The sequence below is a fragment of the Mastomys coucha genome, unplaced genomic scaffold (assembly GCF_008632895.1).
Source record: "Mastomys coucha isolate ucsf_1 unplaced genomic scaffold, UCSF_Mcou_1 pScaffold2, whole genome shotgun sequence".
Classification (NCBI taxonomy): domain Eukaryota; kingdom Metazoa; phylum Chordata; class Mammalia; order Rodentia; family Muridae; genus Mastomys; species Mastomys coucha.
In genome coordinates, this window is record NW_022196902.1 from 14,981,479 (window position 1) to 15,001,800 (window position 20,322).

At 39.3% G+C, this 20,322-nt stretch overlaps 1 protein-coding gene across 15 annotated transcripts in view; it reads right to left on the minus strand.

The window, feature by feature from the left end:
- Positions 1 to 20,322, minus strand: part of Eya4 (EYA transcriptional coactivator and phosphatase 4) — a 236,177-nt gene that overhangs the window by 24,532 nt on the left and 191,323 nt on the right. For all 15 annotated transcript variants that reach the window (XM_031380588.1, XM_031380587.1, XM_031380585.1 and 12 more), the window contains 2 exons: positions 9,263 to 9,399; positions 7,473 to 7,556 (listed from right to left, as the gene is read on the minus strand). In XM_031380588.1, the coding sequence (XP_031236448.1) occupies positions 7,473 to 7,556; positions 9,263 to 9,399 (221 nt within the window). The remainder of the gene's footprint in view (positions 1 to 7,472; positions 7,557 to 9,262; positions 9,400 to 20,322) is intronic.

The following is a 20,322-nucleotide window of genomic DNA, read 5'->3' on the forward strand; positions in this document are numbered from 1 at the left end:
TCAGATTCTAGGAATGGAACAATAAAACAAAACAAAACCAACAAATCAAAGAAAACCTGGAAAGATGGCTCAGTCAATTAAGTGCTTGCTGAGGAAGCTCGAGGACCTTGGGCTCAGATTCCAGCCCCATGTAAAAGGCTGGACTTGCAATTATAATCTCATCACTAGGGAAAGACTCCTGACCAGCCAGAGATGAATCAGTGAGATGCAGGTTCAAGGAGAGACTGTCTCAAAGGGGAAAAGAGGGCTATGTGATTTAACTGGGGAGAGGAGAGGGAGGAAGGAGAAATACATTACACTAAGGATGAATCATGTTTGGAAAATCCACAGGGAATAATAGTATATTTATCTAAAATACATATAATCCATAAGCATGTGTGCATCAAAGTTCAGTTTAAGTGAACTTGGGCCACTTGAGATGATGGCATGCTCCCAGTAGGCAGAGACTACCTAATAAAAACCCTGCTACCTGGCATGAGAAGACTCCCTTTGAGTTGTTGGTCAAGGGAGTCCCAGAAGATCACAAAATAATATAGCGTATTAGTATTGCCCTTGGTTGTCTTCAGAGATTACTGGCAACTCCCTATCACTGAAGGCACCACGTTTGTCAGACACAGGAGTCTAAGGAATGGGATTGAACCTGACCTAAATACCCTCCATGAGGAATCCTAGAAGTCACTATGCAAGCTATCAAGGGAGGAAGACAATCAGGTACCATACCAGCTGTGACGCCTAAGAAGCATAACACCGAGCACCGCAGCAAGCTATCCCTAATGGTACAATAGTGGCATTTAATAACCACAGCCACTCAACAGGACTGAAACCCCAGCCAGCTGCTACTGTGAGGTGATGGATCTTAGAGGAGACCCCATTACAGACCTGGCTTTCCTAAATGAGCATAATTCCTAACTGTGTTCTAAATGTTCATCCTCACACCCACAGGTTAGCACAGGTCTCACCTCTCATCTGAGAAACTTCTTTTTGTACCAGATCATTACAGAATGCCACAACTGGTCAAATGCAGAGGACAAACTGTGTGGATACCCGGCTCTAATTGATCTATTCAAAACACAACTCCTGCACTGAGGCTCAGGGAACGTCACAGAAGAAGGGATAAAAAGATTCTAAAGTCAGAGGATCAGATGTCTACTGTGACATTGTGTCTTCTGTATGTGACAGGCAAGATACACTCATGAAATCTCAACTGTATAGTGGCCTACACAAGGCCTGAGCAATGAGAGCAAGTACACAAAAGCCCCTCAACTCAGACATACATACCAATAAAGACAAAAAAAATTTAAAAAAGCAAAAGCCATGTGCTTGTGGGCTTTAGTTATTATTATTATGTTGTATAGCTAATAAACAGCCCAGTAAACAGAGCATTTCAGGTGATGATACCTCTGAAGTGCAAAGAAATGTAGATGAGTAGACGCAGAAGCTTGGGGAGGAGCTGTGATAGTAGTGTGAGCCAAGCCAGCGTGCGCCTTCCAAGACGAATGACTGCATAAAAAGCCAGGGAGTTAACCACACTCAGATGGGATATGGGAGACAGGCAGACTTGGTGGTTAGAGTGGGCCTATCATGGGGGTGGAATATCCAGCAGTGGGGCCAAGCCTGGGAAAGGCAGGATGTACTTTAGGGAAGATTGATCCTTCACCTGAGTCAGGAACAAAGGAGAGATCCAGTAAGAAAAACTGAGAAAGATCACTTGCCCTGCCACAGCTATTTCTCAGATCATAGAAGAGCATCCTCCTTTGTAAGTTGGGGATGAGAAGAGAAGGAGAAAGCCAACTTGGAAGAATTTAGCTCAAAAGGCCTTTCCTACAACAGTTCAGAATATCGTGGCCAGTAGTATGGTGGGCATGGGAGGGATGCAGGTCACAGGTGTGTGGTGGCTTAGAGAGAAATCACTTCAAGCGAAGAAGTGTTTGTAGCACAATGCTGAAAACATGCTTCCCATCACCAGAACCCACATAAATAACTGTGTGTGGGGCCAGACTGACATCCCTGGACTAATGATAAAACTTGCTGGTCAATCAGACTAGTCAAATCCAGTGAACTCCAGATCCTAGCCAGAGAGAACCTGTCTCACACAATAAGGTAAGGCAGACAGTTGCTGATGACATACACTCACACGCACACCCATGTGCACACGCACATGCGCATGCACACACACACACACAGAGACAGAGACAGACAGACAGACAGACACACTTAAACATTAACACACACGCAAACATGTACATACACACACACACACAGAGAGAGAGAGAGGCAGCAGAGACAGAGACAGACAGACAAACACACATACTTAAACACAGACACACACAGATACACTCATAGACACACACATAGACACATGCATAGCTACACACACACACACAATCACACACAAAATCATTTCTGAAGCAGTCCCCTGACCCTGGAACTCTTCTATCATCGTGCACCATTCAATATAGCAGGGAAAGAGCCTCTAAAGTGAATATGTATCAAATCCAAGGTCTAGGAATAAAATAGCTGCCACTGTCTCTTCACCTCCCATAGGCTGACTTTGACATGTCAGTGTCCTGGATTCAGCTTTATTCTTTGTATGTATATTATATTTATGTATGTACTACATGTATAAGTACATGCTTTTAGCAAACATGAAAAATACTATCCATTTTATTTGGTGTTGGACTTATAGGGATCATTTTTGCCTTAGATTTCTGAGTGCTTAGATTAAGGTATGCATTACCACACATGACTATTTTTTTGATGCTTTATATACTCCAAAACCTGGCTATAGCCACCTGACTACAAAGACTGTTGAGTTCCACTGAAGTGGAATGTTAAGTATCTGTGGGAGACCAGAGATTTTGGAGAGATAGAAGCAGGCTGGTAGATAGATGTGTTTGCTCTAGGGCTTGATTTTACAGTTCAGGTGCACATGCCTTCTTATTCCAGCTTAATGTATTTTGTGCGATTTCAGTGCTGCCATAAACATCAGGAGAGCAGTCCCAGACCTGTATCTCTAAGAGCACCCATTTCTAGTTATTTCTCCTTGGGCAGAAAAGAGTGAGTATTATTACTTTACTTCATCTGATCTGAGAAGTAGATGCTTGTGTCCATAGCTAAATGTCCTGGATATGATTCTATTTAGCCTACCCACTAAAGCCGGCAATGAAGAGAATTGCCTATTTTCTTTTTGAGTTTTGAGTTCAATGTGATGGTTTGAATATGCTTGGTCCAGGGAGTGGCACTATTAGAAGGGGTGTGGCCTTGTTGGAGTAGGTATGTCACTGTGGGTGGGAGCTCTCATATTCTCATCCTAGCTGCCTGGAAGCCAGTCTTCTAAAGACCTTCAGATGAAGATGTAGATCTCTCAACTCCTCCTTCACCATGCCTACCTGGATGCTGCCATGCTCCTGCCTTGATGATAATGGACTGAACCTCTGAACCTGTAAGCCAAGTTGTCCTTATAAGAGTTGTCTTGGTCCTTGTGTCTGTTCACAATAGTTCAAATTGTTTACAATAGTAGTAAAAACATAACTGATGCAAAAAATTGAAAAATTTATTTTAAGATATAGTCTTGCCATATACCACAAGCTGGCCTGGAACCTACTATATAGCCCAGGATGGTCTTGAAGTCATACTTTTCCCACATCAGCCTTTCAAGTGCCAAGATTAGGTTATGCCCCTATAATCACTTTCTGATAAAGAAATTGGCTCAGAGTTCAAGTGGCTTGTCATGCAGCCTACCAAGGATAGCTGATATTCATTACAGAACATAGAAGCCTTGACCTCTGTAAACCATTCGTGGGGAATGAGAATAACAGGAGAGGGGCCTAGCTTTGTGGGGATCATGGGGGCTCTCATTCCTTGCCACTTTCCTCAAGCTGGAGAAGCCCTTTTCATAGACATTTTATATAATGATACTCTGTAGAATATGCATGAAGAATGCCCTGCTTTTAAACCTGGAAAATCACCATTATACCAGGTTGTGCATTTGAAATACTCATTGGTGCTAGCAAGGTGGCTCAGTAGAAAGGAGCTTGCTGCAAATCTGATGGCCTGGAATTGATCGCTGGGACTCATGTCATGGAAGAAGAGAACCAACTTGTAAAGGAGTCCTCTGAATATGGGACATGCACACACACACACACACACACACACAAACACACACACACAAATACATACATACATACATACATACATACATACATACATACTTTGGAATGCTTTCTAATGCACATTGAAGCAATGAGTCATTTGAATCATGAAATGGACTGAGTACACATAAGCAAATTCAAATCTACACAACTCTTAAGGGGATGTGGGTGTTTCAAAACTAATGGTCCCAGTTACTTTTTAAACTATGTGTGTGTGTCTGTGTACTTCTGAGTTTATGTGCACTATGTGTGTGCAGTAGGCTGCAGGGGCCAGAAGAAGGCACCAGGTCCTTTGGGTTGGAGTTGTAGATGTGTGAGCCTTCAAATGTTCTGGAGACCGAGCAGTGCTTTTAACAGCTGAGCCGTGTCTCCAGTTTCATCTTAGTTACTATTTTTAAGAGCAGTGAAAATTATTTTTTTCAACTAAGAACTAGAATGAGTTTATTTCTATCAGCCTGTAAAGAGAGCTGATGAACTGAATCTCAGGACTTGATTGTTGACACTATCTCAGAGCTATTTAGGTGTGATAGCTTGCACTGACCTACCATACAATGTAAGCACTCACCACGAACTTTCTTTGAAGACCACTAATTAACATGTTGAAGAAGCAGATTTATTTATTTGCTTTTTTTTTACCAAGATAAAACATTTAGAAAATTTCCCAGTGCCTCTTGAGATTCATCAGAGATGCACCCCTGCTGAGAGAGGCCTGGGAGTTTGGCTTTGGGTTGGCTCTTAGAGTTGGCCAGCTTGTGAGGCAGTTGAGCTTCCCTGTGCTTTATGATGTTTTTGTTTGAAGGAGGAAAGATTTGTTTTGGCTCACAGTTTCCAAGACTTCAGTTCAGAGTCAGTTTGTCTCACCCACTGGGCCAGAACAGCGGTGGGATTATGCATTGTGGTGGGACTGTTCTTCTCACTGAGGACAGAAGGAGAAAACTCCCAAGGCCTATCCCTACCGATTGAGTTCTGTTTGCTATGTCCTTCCTCCCCAAGGCTTTGTAGCATCTCAGAATGGAGTTGGTGCCAGGAGGAAGAATTTAGAAGAGGAGCCTGTGGCACGCACTGGAGTACCAGGCCACAACAGTGTGGTGGCAGCTTTCTGTTACCTTAGCAAAGTACCTGAGATGGGGTAACTTATAAAGAAAGGCAAGTTTGGATGAAGGATGTGGGGGCCTGGATGTCTGAGGCCTGGCGATGTGTTGGCATTGATATGCTCCAGTGCGATACTTGTGTGGCTTCAACTTGTGGCAGAAAATAGAAGTGCAAATGAGAAAGGAAGACAAGGATCCAGGACCACAAGAGCTGAGTGGGAGATCTCACAAGGTGATGACACTTCATCTAGTGGGAGAAATTTGAATTTTCTTCTACAATTCTAAATCCTGGAGTTAAACCTTTTTAAATAAGAGAGAAGTTCAATAGTATCATGACCTTGTTTAGGAAAGCATGTTGTGGAATGTGTGTGTCCTGTGGGGACCTTTTGCTGACTTTAGCTTTCCCCACTAAGTGAGTCCAATGGATTCCCACCTCCGCAGGCTCCTAGGATTCTCTCTACCTCCTGTTCTCCTTATGTCTCCCTTGATCTTCAGCCTCATTCTCTCTATTTCCTGTCTTTTGCAGTTCAGGGTGTGAAGTTCTGTAGGAAGACCTCAGCCTGCATACAGAGGATTTCCTTGAGACCAGACTACTGGAGAAAGTGCTGTCTTTAGTTTACCAAAAAGGAACCAACTGTAATGAAATGTTTTCTATTCTCCTCAGGTTCTGCTTGGGGAACTCAAGTGATCTCATAATTTAAAAGACTCAAGTTCTGAGAGAGGGATGAAGGCCTGATGTGCAGGCACATGTTAGAGTGTAAGGACACTCCACAAGTGAGGCCCATCACTGCTGATCTGATACAGGGATCAACGTACATCTCAGGGCACTCCCTGGTGGTGAGGGTGGTGAGGGACCTTTCCATGGGCTCATAGACATTCACCACTCACTGTTATTTCAAGCTTTCCTTTACTGTGAAATGTAGGTTGCGTATGCCCTCATAAGTCATTTAAATGGGGCTCATGGTATAGTTTTGAAAACACTCCAGGATTATGACAATAATTTAGTTATAAATTGTGGTCATGCTTTGTTACAGCAGCTTGAGCTCACTGGCGCATTGTTTATAAAAATACCCCAGCATGAAACAGGAAATAAAAATAAATGTGAGATACAAATTTGGGTGTGTGAGTTTGTTTTAATATTCCACAAATTCTATCCTCATCCCAGCAGACATGTCGATGCTTGGGAGACAACTCATTTATGAATTACAGAAATAGTCTCTGAAAGTATAGTTTGAAGACATGTGTTAGACACTTATAAAGGAACTAAGACACTTTTGGTAAATGGTTGCTGAAAAGAAATTACGACTTTCTATTTGTACTTAGAAAGCAAAAACAAATGATAGCACAGATTCCTCCAAAGTGCAAATTTACAATGAGGCCTTTGGGGCACGAAAGATTACTCAGTGGTTAAGGACATTTCTTGTTCTTCCAGAGAACATGGGTTTGGTTCCCAGCACCCATATATTGATTCATATCACACCTCTAACTTAAGATTCAGGATCTGATACATTCTTCTGGAGTTCATGGTCACTTGTACACATGTGCACATGCACATATAAACACACATATTAATGAAAAATAAAAAGACAGTTAAATGCAATCCATCATCTATTGTCTAGAAGATGAGAATATAACTGCTGCCATATAGTGTGTTGATAGAACATAAGAACCCACTCACTAATGTGTTGTGTCGTGCTGTGAGGCACAGTGACACATTTTAGTGGGTGTGACTGTGATTTGTAAAAGGTCCAAAGCTAACCACATATTTTCAACAGCAGTGGAAATGAGGCCAACATGTTCTCAGCAAACTCTCTTTAGAGAGCAAATCCTATTAACAGAGTCAAAGCCAGTGATGAGCTAACATGCGTGTTTCCACTAGAACAGCCTCCTATGGGTGTATCAGTTCAGGACACAGAACTCACATAGCTGAGATGCTGGTCTAAGAAATTCACTACAGAACGAGTAGCAAGAGAGAAAGGCAGTGAAATGCTGAGTCTTTGTGTAAGTGAATGGGTGTTATCCCCAAATGTATGAGAGTAGGTTCTTTGGTCTTGAGATAGAAAAGTATAAAGGTAACTTCTAATTAGCTCTGGAGAGAGAACAGTAAGCAGCCACAGAGGGGAGACTATCGTAAGGGTTGATGGAGGAAACAAAGCAGTTTAAAGCAGACCTTGAGTTTCTAACTGGTTAAATCCTGAACACTTTTGGGAATAAGCACTTGGCTCCTTACCTTGCCATACTTCTGTGCATAAGAGCCTGTGAGGAGAGAGTGGAAGACGATGATGGTTTCATCCAAGTCCCAGACAAACACACGCTGAAGAGAAATGGCCAGGGTTAAAATGGCTTAAGGACACATATTTTTCAGTTAGAAAGTCTTCCCTTTCTTGTTTTATGTAGTCTTGACTGGTTTATAAAAATAAACAACCAAACAACCAAACAAAAAACAACAACAACAACAAAAAACCTATCCCCTTCCACAGTTTATTCCTTTTTTAATCTTATTTTTTATTTTCATAGTTTTTCTTTCTTTTATTCTTCTTTCACATATTACATCCTGAGCAGTTTTCCCTCCCTCCATTGTTTCTCCCCCTTTTCTCAGATCTACTTCTTCTCTGTTTCCCTTCAAAACAAAACAAGCAGGCCTCCCAGGGACATCTACTGAATATGGCATAACAAGTTACAATAAGACTAGGCACAAACCCTATTAAGGACAAGGTGGCCTAGTGGGAGGAAAAGGGACCCAAGAGCAGGCAAAAGAGTCAGAGACACCCCACTGCCACTGTTGGGGAGTCTGAAAAAATATCAAGCTGCACAACCATAAGGTATACACAGAGAGCCTAGCTCGGACACATACAGGGTACGTGTTTGTCACTTCAGTCTCTGTGAGCCCCATATGAACTTTGTTAAGTCTGTGGGTCATGTTCCTAATTTGCCAAGTCTGACTCTCATAAAACCTGGGGACATGGGTGATAAAAATGTTCAGAAGCTTAATGATCAGGTGTCCTGACCTGTAATGAATATACTCAAAATTTGATTATAGTTAATATGGAAAAGATAATTCTGACCTTATGATAGAAAGGAGTCTAACCTTGCTATATTTTATACTTCTAGATCTCATGGGGTTCACTGTGTTTTGGAATTTGTTTTGAATTTGCATAAAATATTTTCAAAATGGATTTAAGGATTTATGGGTAGCTCCTAAACAACAACTGTAAAATGTCACACAGGTTGGCGAATGCATTGTTTGATTGTTTGACTTGCAGGGACTTATGAAAGATTTCACATTACTAATTTAGGAGATTGGATCCAAACAACAGAGGTTTGACACTGGAAGAGAATCTGGAGTTTGTGCCACACTGGATGTCATTCCACTCTGGATTGGGCCAGTGTCTCTGTCCAGACCTCTGTCAATTGGGCTCCCTACCTGCCATCTGTCAGGTCACCACTAGGCTTCAGGACGTTTCATCTCTTTGGCATATTAATATATATATTAATTAAGAGGCACAATGTGTGCTACTTGATTTGAATTACATCTGGAAATTAATTCTTTTCTTCAGTTGAACTTTGTGATTTTGTATGAACATATTATGGCTAATGATAGATTTCTATAATAGAAACTCAACTTGCTTAATGTAGTTACATTTCAAAGAGCTCACAAATGAAAAAAGTACTTTAAAAGTCCACAAATATGAGAGTTTTTGAAACATATATTCATTGACAAGATTTCACTATTTTCCTTTCTTCACAGATTTCTTTATCTTTCTAAAATATTTTTCAAAGGATATTATTACACAAGTCATAGCTTTATTTTTAACATTTTTCAGTTTGAATAAAAATGAAATTATCATAGTTTTTAACTTTCAAAGTATTGTTACTTCTGACTATTGTTTTAAATTTTGCTAGATCTAGATAGATAGATAGAGAGATAGAAATTTCAAAACTTACTAGGTATTTAAAGTATGGCTATACCATTCAGTAAAGTCAAGTATCTTAGATTCTATAGACAGTAAGCAGGCATACCTCTAGGTCACTGTCCGGAGGTGGGGAGGGATTATTTTTCCGGCCTCTTCCTCGAGACTTTGACCCAGAACTTCTACATGTTCTGTCATCAAGATCTTTGATTGGTGTGGAGGGACTCTGCACTGTATCAAACTCTCCTATAAACAGCATGGTGTGCCAAGAAGAGCAGTTTAGTTTTAGAACAACTATAAGTCTCATTATTAATTAACAAATTCCTATACATTAATGACCTCTTTATGACAAAAATTGTAGTTCAAATATGTAAAGTTGCAATTTAGCCAAAAAAATGTATAGGTCATATGAATTCCTCATAGAACCCTGAATGCCTCTTCTATGCCAAGTACCTTCAAGCTGCCTGTCTGTACTTTCGCCCCCATTTTTTCTGTGTTTAGGTCTAGCCTCACCTCCATTTGAGCCACATTCCACAGAACACTGGATCAACATTGCACCCCACCTGCCAACTTGACAGCCCTCCTCACTCGATGCACCTCACCACTCCCTTCCTGTCCTGTGTCCCCTAATGAAACTCCTTAAAACCATAGTCCATACTCCTGCTATTCAGTGGAAGTAATTGAAAACCACAAGCTTGGGTAGTTTTTCAGTAGTTGTATTAGAAAGTAAAAAGAGACATTTAAAATTAGCCCACGCATGTTAGCTTCACATATACAAAATATCATTTTTGCCTGTAATCAATATAAAAAATTAGCAAGAGAAATTTTACCTTTATTATTTTCATAATAAATTTTTGAAATCTTGTGCCTGTTATAGCTATTTCAATGTGTGGTGTCTGTGTTGTAAGTGCATGATAGCCATAAATAGACAATATTTACACTACTGTATGGTACAATTCCTTTGACTTCCTGATATCCTTACTAAAATCTAATTTCTGCTCACTAAAACTTGAATGCGCATACTTTGCTGAGAGTCTTGGATAACCATCAGGTTGATAAATTCAGGCTCAGCCTTTATCTTTCCAGGTAGGTAATGTCTTTGATCCTATTAAACACATCCTTCAGAGCTGTTATTTGGCAGCTGGTATCTGTGGGATGTTAGTTCCAGCCTTGTTCTCCAGTGTCTTCCTGCCTGGCAGTCACAGATTCTTGTCCTGCCGTGCTCAGGATCGTTACCAGGAAGTTCTGGTCTCCCTTCTGTGGTGCAAGCACCTCATATCTTTATGTCTCTGTACCCAAGGAACCAGAACAAGTCCCTCCACCTAGTCATCATCTGATGTTTTGCACACTTATCTAATTGGCTTTTCTATGTCCTACAAGTCCCTGAAATCCAGACTCATGAAAGTTAGTGACCATGGATCTTAATCAGCATAAAGCACTGGCCAGATAGCAAGTTTGTGTTTAAAGTAAATTGAGGCTACAAAGGTCACAGGCTAACAAGTCATCTTGACTTGTAATAGAACATCAAGGATTTTATTTAGTTTTCCTGAACCTTAGTTTCAGTGTATACTGAATTCTGTATAATAATTTTTTTTAAATTTTTTGAGGATGAATTAGATTTGTATTTAATTTAAACCATAAGCATAAAAGGAAAATCTCTAGATAAGTCTGGTACATTAGACTTAAATAATGTGTTTATAAATAAAAAGTAATATGATGGTCTTCATTTATCATTGAAATATAATACAATATGATTCAGTAATAATTCACAGAGAATTAAGTAATTCTGAACAAATGGCACATTGAACATAGCTTTTCTGAGAAACAGTAATTGCTATAGGGTTAACATCTTACCATATCTTTTGATAACAACATTTTATTTGGGAAGTATCACATGGTATGAGATCAAAAATTTGTCTTAGCTGTCTCTCCCATAAATCAAGGGGGAGAGGAGACAGACAGACTATGAAAAGAGTCATTGAGGGGTCATATGGAAACCTAATATAGTAGAAACTTCCTAAAATATGTACATATGTGAAGATAATTTAATTAAAATTTCCAAATATTGGGGTAGACAGTGCCCCAACTGAACATCTTTCATCACAAAATGAAGCTTCCATTGCATGGAATGGAGGTACATCTAGTATAATTGTTGGCCAAAGGGGTCCCATGAAAAGCCCTGGCTACTGCCATAGCTACTGCATGCATTCTATTGTTAAGATAAAGAGCTGTTGCTGAAGACATCTATATGACTCACTGAAGGTGGAGAAGTTGCCTATATAGAGCCTTCAGCCCTACTAACTACTGTTCATTATGCTGGAAGGTGTTCTGCACACTACCAAAGGAGAAAGCTAAACACCAACCTAGCTACAAACCCTTTGATCTACAATAATGTCCTGCCTGCAAGGTGTGTTAGTACAGCAGTGATCAAGGACTTAAACCCCACTCCATGGGATGGAACCCATCCTTGACACTGCTCCCATGATGGAGAACCTAAGACCAGATAGTCAAGGGACCTAGGGGAAAAACAAATTGTATTGTTCTACTGAAGGAACCTAGCACAAAAATGACATTCCGCTGTACTCGTAGGTCAATGTTTTCCTCAGTCATCGTCAAAGAAGCTTCCTCCTGCAGCAGATAGGAACAGATACAGAGATCAACAGCTGGACAGTATGCAGAGAGTGAGAGACCTTGAGCACTCAGTCCAAAACTGGGTGTCCTTATCAAATCCTTCACCTTAGGGCTCAGGGAACATTGTAGATGAGCAAGAGGGGATGGAGGACACCAAGAAAACAAGGTCTTCTAGACACAGCAGGACTGACATGTGACTTCACAGAGACTGTGGCAGCATGCACAGGTCTGGGCCTGAGAGGGGAAGTAGACACAGGTCCCAATTCCTAAAACAGAAGCTATCTTCAAGTGAAAACCACTCACAAGTGAAAAGTTAGTTTTCTCTAGCAGAGGTTCCCTGGGTATACAAACAACAGTACAGGGCAAGCCCCGTGCTCAGCAGCAGATGGACAATGGAAAACCAACTCAGCAGACTTCTGGAGCTTGGCTTTGTCTTGTAATAATTTGCTTTAGCCTTTCTTTCTTTTTGTTACCCTATAGTTCTTTTGTTTATATATTATGGTTTTGTGTTTTTATGTGGTTTCTGTGCATGCCAATGTATTTCTTATGCTTTGAAAAAATGTTTGTTTTTTCATTAATAATTGTTTCTTAGTATTTTATTATTTTCCTAGTGAGAGGCAGCAAGAGAGGTTGTAGGTTTGGGTGAGTGGGGAGGTGGGGGGGACCTGGGAAGAGCTGGAGGAGGGGAGACTGGAATCAGGGTATATTTTATGAAAAAAAAAATCTCCCATCGATAAAAAGTAAACTAACAATATAAAAATGCACTTTACTATAAATGTTGTTTGCTCTTAAAGTATTGCCAGCACAGCTCACGGTTTCCTTGCCACTGCCATCACTGACAGGTAAGACAGCACAGTAATAAAATGCTTTAACTACAAGTTGGAATATAACCTTATCTTGTAGCATCTTATGTTCCAGCTTACTTGGATAGGCTTTAGAAATGTGAATGCATAGCAACTTTTAAGTAACACTACACACACACTTCTCGCTTTTCCACTGTTATACTGGATACTGGAACAAAAATTCCCTTAGGTTAATAAGTTGTGTTAATCTAATACCTTCCTTTAAATAACGTTTCAAATTAATCCACACTTCAAAATTTTATTTTTATTTATGTGTATATGCATATGTGTGTAGGTAGGCATTCACCATGTGTGTCTGTGAGTGCCTGGAGATGACACTGGATCTTCTCACCTGAAGTTATAGCTGTCTGTGGGCTTCCAGACATGGATGCTGGGAAACAAACTCAGGTCCTCTGCAAGATCAGGGAGTGCTCTTAACCACTGTGACATCTTTCCATTCTCAAACTAACTCTTACTTAAAAGTAAGCATAAACAAAACTCTTTTAGGGTGGCATTTATGAAATCTCTCTCTCTTTGCACATGTGTACACACATTTGTTGTTCTTATTTCTTATTTACTTGGCTTTTTTCTTCTTGAGACTAGATTTTATGCTAGCTTCAAACTCCTTACATAGACATGATGACATTGAACTCTTGCTTTTCAAGCATACCAGGTAGATGTGTGATACTTGTCTTTATGGTTTTTGCAGATCAATTTTAAGGTGATACACACACACACGCACACACACACACACACACACACACACACACACACACATACACACACACCTAGCCTTTTACCTTTGGTAGCAGTGCAAGAATGGAAAGACAAGAAAATTGTGAACTTCCAATCGCTGTCTTAAGTTACAGATAGGATGGCTAGCAGCAGCCTATGTCAGCACTGAGGAATCTAGCAGGAACAAGTCAGCTATTTAAAGCTGAGATTCAGAAGCTATCACAGTGTTGAAGGGAAAACTGGGGCCACAGGAAGTGTGTGGGTTTCTAACCACAGGAGAATCTGTTCTCATTGATTCTTTGCCAGTTAGTTAAGGAACTTAAAGATACTCAAAGAAGACAGAAAAAAATATGGGCAAAAGTGTTCTACATGAGAGTAAAGCAGACATTTAGAAGAAAATTGTGAAGGAGAGCCTTATTTTTATTAAACTTTTAGTCTACAGCACGCACTGCCCTTTAAAATGAAGAATCCCAACAGCATCCCCAACCCCAGCTCATTATGCTGGTGAGAACTCAGAATGTTTGTATCTTCTTTCCTTAATTTGTCTAGAACTCCCTCAAGTACATATGTTATACTTTTCCTTTCTGCTGATTGTCATTTAGGTGATTCACATGGTTAGGTGACTATAAATTATAATTTTAAATATTGTATTGAATGTGTGCCAGTGAGATCTCTCCCTCTTGAGTATCTATACTCAGCACTGGTATTGCTGAGTCAGAGGGGGAACACAGTCATCTTATGTAGACACAGATCTTTACAGAGGAATTATTGACCAACTGTCTCATGAGCATCAGCAACCCCCATGGTCCTTGCTAGTCCTTGGTACTGTTAATCTTTATTTCAACCTTTGTGGATACATGGTAATAAGTTATTATTTTAAATATAATTTTCTTGAGAAGTAGTAATGAGGAACATGTTTTCATGTATTTAAAATTTGTCATATTCTTACTGATTTGTATGTGTTTATTGTGAACATTGTGTGTGTGTGTGTTAGAGTGAGAATGAGTGAGAGAGATAGAGACAGAGAGAGACAGAGAATTAAACCCAATTCCCAGCTAACACAGAACTATGTCATTATCTTATAACTATGGAGAAACTGGCAACACAATATACTTAATTAAGCAACAACAATCAGCTGATATTTGGTCATGTCCATGTGTTTCCAGAATTTCTGCTATAACCACTAGATTAATAGTTCCTCCTTCAAGTAGAAACAGTTTCCCCTGATCAAAAAAGACCTCTAACAACTCACCAGAATGAGAGAATATGTTGGGAAGCCATGCATGTGACATATCTAAGACATATATGGAACCCAAACCACCCAGTGGAAAGAAAACAAAATAACCTGACTGAAGACAAAAACAACCGCCAGAATAGACAGTTCTCAGAAGAAGACATAGAGATAATTAGTGTATGAAAATGTCAATGGTAATTAGAGAAATACAAGTTAAAACTATACACTGAAACTTACACTTGATAGGATGTCTGTTATCAAAGGAGAAAGGGGAAAGGGGAAGAGGTGTCAGACTTGATGTGGACAAAAAGACACTGTGGCTGAGGCATTGAGGACTGTATAGAAACCTGAAACTTAAAATCAGGCTGCATGAATGACATAACTATTCTAGTACGACATACCCACCCTTGAGTTTATAAAAAATAATTTTAAATACATTTTATTAATGTAGAATTACATCACTTTCCTCTGTCCAGATCCCACTATCTCCTCCCATCCTCATTCTCAAGCTGATAACTTCTTTTGCCTTGATTATTACTGCTACATATGTATGTACACATATGTATATGAAAGGATATGAATACAGTATGCTGAGCCTATTTTTATTGTTTGATTGTATGTGGTTTCAGGGATTACCACTCTGTGGAATCAATAAAGCAACGCATTTCCAGGGGAAGCTAATTCTCCAAAATAGGGGGTCAACCTAAGTATCAAGATGTAAGATACATAGATAAAGAAAATCTCTCTCTCTCTCTCTCTCTCTCTCTCTCTCTCTCTCTTTCTGTCTCTGTAACACACACACACCACACATACCACACACACATACACACATACATGAACATACACATTTATGCACACACACATACACACCAGACACACCACACACACATACACACCAGACACACACCACACACACATACATACCACACACACACACACACACACACACACACACACACACACACACACCACACATGCACACACACACACACACACACACACACACACACAACACGCACACAAGGATTACACTTAAAATATGAGAGAAATACTTTGCTTTTGTGACAGTACAGAGGGTAATGAAAATCATTATACTAAGTGGTGTAAGTCATGAACAAAAAGATGAATATTACATGATCTTATTTATATATGGAGTACAAAAAGCTTGATCCCATAGAAGCAGAATTTAGATAGTGGCAGTTCCTAGAGGGATCAGGAACGGAGTGGTTAGAGGGAGATGTCAGACAATGGATACCATATTTGTAGATTAAGTTCAAGACATTTACTCTACAGCATAGATACTGCTAATCCCAATGTATTATGGTTTTGGAAATTGCCAAGCTAAGGTATTTTAACTACTGTCACCTCACCTCAGAATCAAAGCATGCAAAGTGTGTTCAAACATTAGTTTTCTGTGTGTAGTCATTCTGCATAGGCAAATTTCAAAACAACATGCCATACAGAACAAATATGGATATACTTTTAAATTTTCCAATTAAAACCTCTCAAAGAAGTCATATAGGCTTTAAGCGCTGTGTGTTAGAGAGAAGGCCTGTACATTCATTGAAAGGACTTCAGAGGAGTGAGAGTCCTTCCCATGGAGGGCATCAGCTCTGACAGTGAACACTCATTCACAAATAGATTGATCTCTATAACTTTGTGCTGCCTGCTCTCTCTCTCACTGAAGAGTGAACACACAGGACTATGAGAGTGAGAGTCACCGAGCACTCACTGATGCTGGGTCAGTGAACACACAGGACTATGAGAGTGAGAGTCACCGAGCACCCGCTGATGCTGGGTCAGTGAACACACAGGACTATGGGAGTGAGAGTCATTGAGCACTCACTGATGCTGGGTCAGAGCAACTGGTTCTGGTGTCTCTGACAATTTCACTCAGATAATTTCACAGGGGTACAATAGCAATGTACATGTGGCCAATGAGGTGAAGAAATTCAGGTGGTCCTGCCTACGTATACCCTCCTGTGGGCATCACAGAGAAGGGGCTGCACTCAGAGCCTTGAAGATTTTCAAAGGCTGTTCATTCATTCCCAAGAACCACCTTTCTGAGCAGGAGAGGCTCCTCCAGTTCTCTCATTCAACCTGAGCACTTGTTAATAAGTTCAGTTAGCAAATGCACTACAGTGTTTATCAGGGTCTTATAGTCAAGGATAATGTTTCATGTTACTAACCATGTTTAATTTTTAAATGCTTAAAATATTTGTAAGGATGAACTAAAAATACCTTTCATTTCCATTGCTAACTTTTAGAATGCAAATCAAAACCATAATTATCTTAGATAAACTTCATATAAAAGGCAGAAAAAGATCTTCATTAGGATAATGAACTAGAAATGTCTGCTTTTAATCAGTGTGGTAGTGTGTCCTTAAATCCACTGTCAGACTACCTAGAAAGGCTAAATAAATAACTGAATGCTATTTGCAATTTCTAAATAGCATCAGTCATTCCCAGTGGCCTGGGGCCTTTCTAGGTGATTGAATAATCATCCTTTAATCAGGACAGTAATGAAGAACTGCCCTTTGTAGGTTTTAGGTATTTAGCTTCAACCTTATTCATTTGGTTTATCTGTAAATCAAGGCAAGCAGCTGTCACTTATTGAACATAAGGATAAGGTACGTTCTATTTTAAACATGGATATCCACAGTGAACATTCTATAAAAAATTGTGGACCTAATTGTCAGGTCTAGTCTGTAAGCCCCAACACACACAATTGGTTAATGGAAAATTCTTTGCCTGCCCTTGAACTAAATCCATCAGATTTCACCATTAATAAAGCACAAGCTTATAGTTATGAATGTGTTTGCTTTTTGGATGCATGCCAGATCTGAAACAGCTGAAATAAAATTATAGACTACTCTGAGAGAAGATCTAAGGTCTTCCTCAAGAAATCTAAGGAATTCCTCAAGAAATACATGTGTGAGAATAAGAGTTAATAGAAGAACTAAGTTCTCTTGTCAATTCAGTACAAAGTCTGATGGAATCTGAAAATGACATCAAGTGTCAAATTATTTGTTGACACCAGTAACCAATTCAAGAGGAGGAACTTCCTGCATCTGCTGCTGCATGTAGCAGCTGAACTGGAAGATGCTGCCCACAGCCCGCCTCTGCGTGGACATTTGCTTGCATTTAATATTTTCTTAGCATTAACAAAAGAGATATTCTGAGTATTGGCAATGAAAACTCCCTGAGGGAGAAACTTTGTTGTGATTAGGCAGAAATTTGAATGAAATCAAACTTGAAATAAAGCTCCACACTTCACCTAGCATACTGAGTTTGCTTCAGTCATGGGAACTGGAGTCTTGTCAGTTCAGATATGCCCATCGTGCTCTCTGGTTCCTGTCTCTAAGGCTGATGATAAGCAAATCTGTGATGTCTCTGTGAGGCTGAGGCAAGCATCCTTTCCCTATAGCATCTCCACTACTCCCTAAACATGGATTCTCATAAGTCCTTCAGGTAAGGTCACATTCTTGAGAAAATCACTCTGGGAATAAGATTAAGGCAGATTTGAGATGGAGGACGAAAGCTGGGATTGATGAGTGAGGCTTATGGGGCAGACAGGTAGGAGACCTTGGGGAGGAGCATTTCCTCAGATTTGGAGCCCCAGCTGCTTCACTGGCTTTGCTTGGACTGGCTCTGTCTTTAGTATCAGCAGACAGAGGGTAGAGAAAAGCCTGAACAGAAGACTTAAGAGAAATGAGGTTCAGGAAATCAAGGTTAATCATATATTCATTAAAGGGAAAATGTAAGAGGAAAATATAACTGTAATGTAGGGTCAGCAAAGAGGGACTGGATCATAATACATTTGCTAGGCTCAAAGCTAGAAAGTGAGTCAGCCCAGTGGATAACGGGCTTGCCGCCAAGTCGGATGGTCTGAGTTTGATTTCCCAGATACATGCTGTGTGGAAAGAGAGAAACAACTCCTACAGTTGTCCTCTGAGTGCAACCTACATGTTGTGCTAGTGCACCTGGCTATGTATGCTGCATGCACACACACACAAAAACACAAATAGTCAAATTAATAATTGTAATGAAAAAACATTTCAAAGAGATAAAGACATGATGCAGCATCTTCCTTCAGCCACAGCGAATGCAACTCCGCAATGCTACACACACCCTCGAAGGCATTAAGATGCCAAACCCCTTAATACTGTGATAAAACTTAATTTCTAAATTAATCATGGTAAGAGGTATTAGTTAAAAATAAAATAGAAAATATTAAACAAGTTTGTACTAAGAGTTGTTTAAAACTACTTTTTAATTTTTGTTATTCTTGATCTAATATTTTTGGACGTCACTTGCATATGTTTAGCTGACATGACAAAAATGATGGATGGCAGCTTACCACAGTATTGCAAACACAAAACCAAAATTAATCAATGTGCCCATTTCACGTTTTGTAACATCAGGGTATCTTGATGATTACTTGGGGGAAAAGCTTATTTTCCCTTCTCACATCTTCCCTAGTTGCTCCCATGCTTTCTTATTCAAACCTGGACTATTTCTAGGTAGAGACCTTAGTTAGTCATTATCATTTTCTAGAACATGGTTGGGGCCAAACAGAGACTAAGTAAATAACTGCTTGATGAAATTGGATTGACTTGGTTTTAATATTCTTGCTAGGAATAATTTAGAGAATTTTAACCACATTTCTCTATTTTCCCCTTCTTTCCCCCACCCCAATATCCAAACTGGATAAAAAAAGAAGTTGACCTTCACATTTTTCTTATAGAAGATCTTTACTCTAAGTTTTGTATAAAAGCATGAATTGTGCTTTAAAAGAAAAGAAACAAACCAAAAACCCCGAAGGCAGTATGTATGTGTATATATACATATATATATACACATGTATATACTGTATACATATTTATACATATATTCAACTTATTAATTTATAAAACATTTAAATATTTCATATTTAATAAAACTCATTATTTATAAAATAGCATCAATTCTGGGACTATGTATATATGTACATATACATATATAGTCAGTCTTAGGTTTTATTGATTTTTGAGAATCCTTTATGTATGCTAGATTAGAAGTCTTGTGTCAGATATGTGTTTTACAAAAAATTCTGTCTACAACTGTAGCTTTGCTTTTGGTGCTTAGTGTCTCTCAAAGAGAAATTAATAATTTTATTAAGCCCACTTTATTGTTCCATTTCTTTTAAGGGTTATTTATAAAATTCATAATTTTATAATCTTATAAACATTTTAAAGTTTATAGTTCTAAGAATTGTTTATAATACACAAGAAAATATTTGCTTTCCCATAATCACAAAGAATTCATATATATTTTTCTTTTAGGAGAGTTTTACACAAAGGATGATGATTTACTCTAATTTTTTACAAAAATATGAATTGTGCTTCTTCTTTTGTACCTAGATCTCCAGTGCTTCAGTTAACCTACTGTGACAGTCATTTCTCAGGCATGTCTGGGTCTGTAACCAACTCCTTTGCTCTCCTTCACTGCTCTGTGCATGTGTACATTGGAGATGGCTGCAGGTGCTCACTATTGTCTGGACCAACTTCTTCAATCAGGCAATACCATTCTTCAAACTTTGCTCTTATTTTCCAAAAATATATCATATATTTGAATTCCTTTACTTTTTCTTATAATTTTAGAATTGGTTATCTTTCTCATCCTTCAGGATATTTGATTGGAATTTTGATGGAGAGGATACTGAAGGCTGGTTAAGCTGGCTTTTGA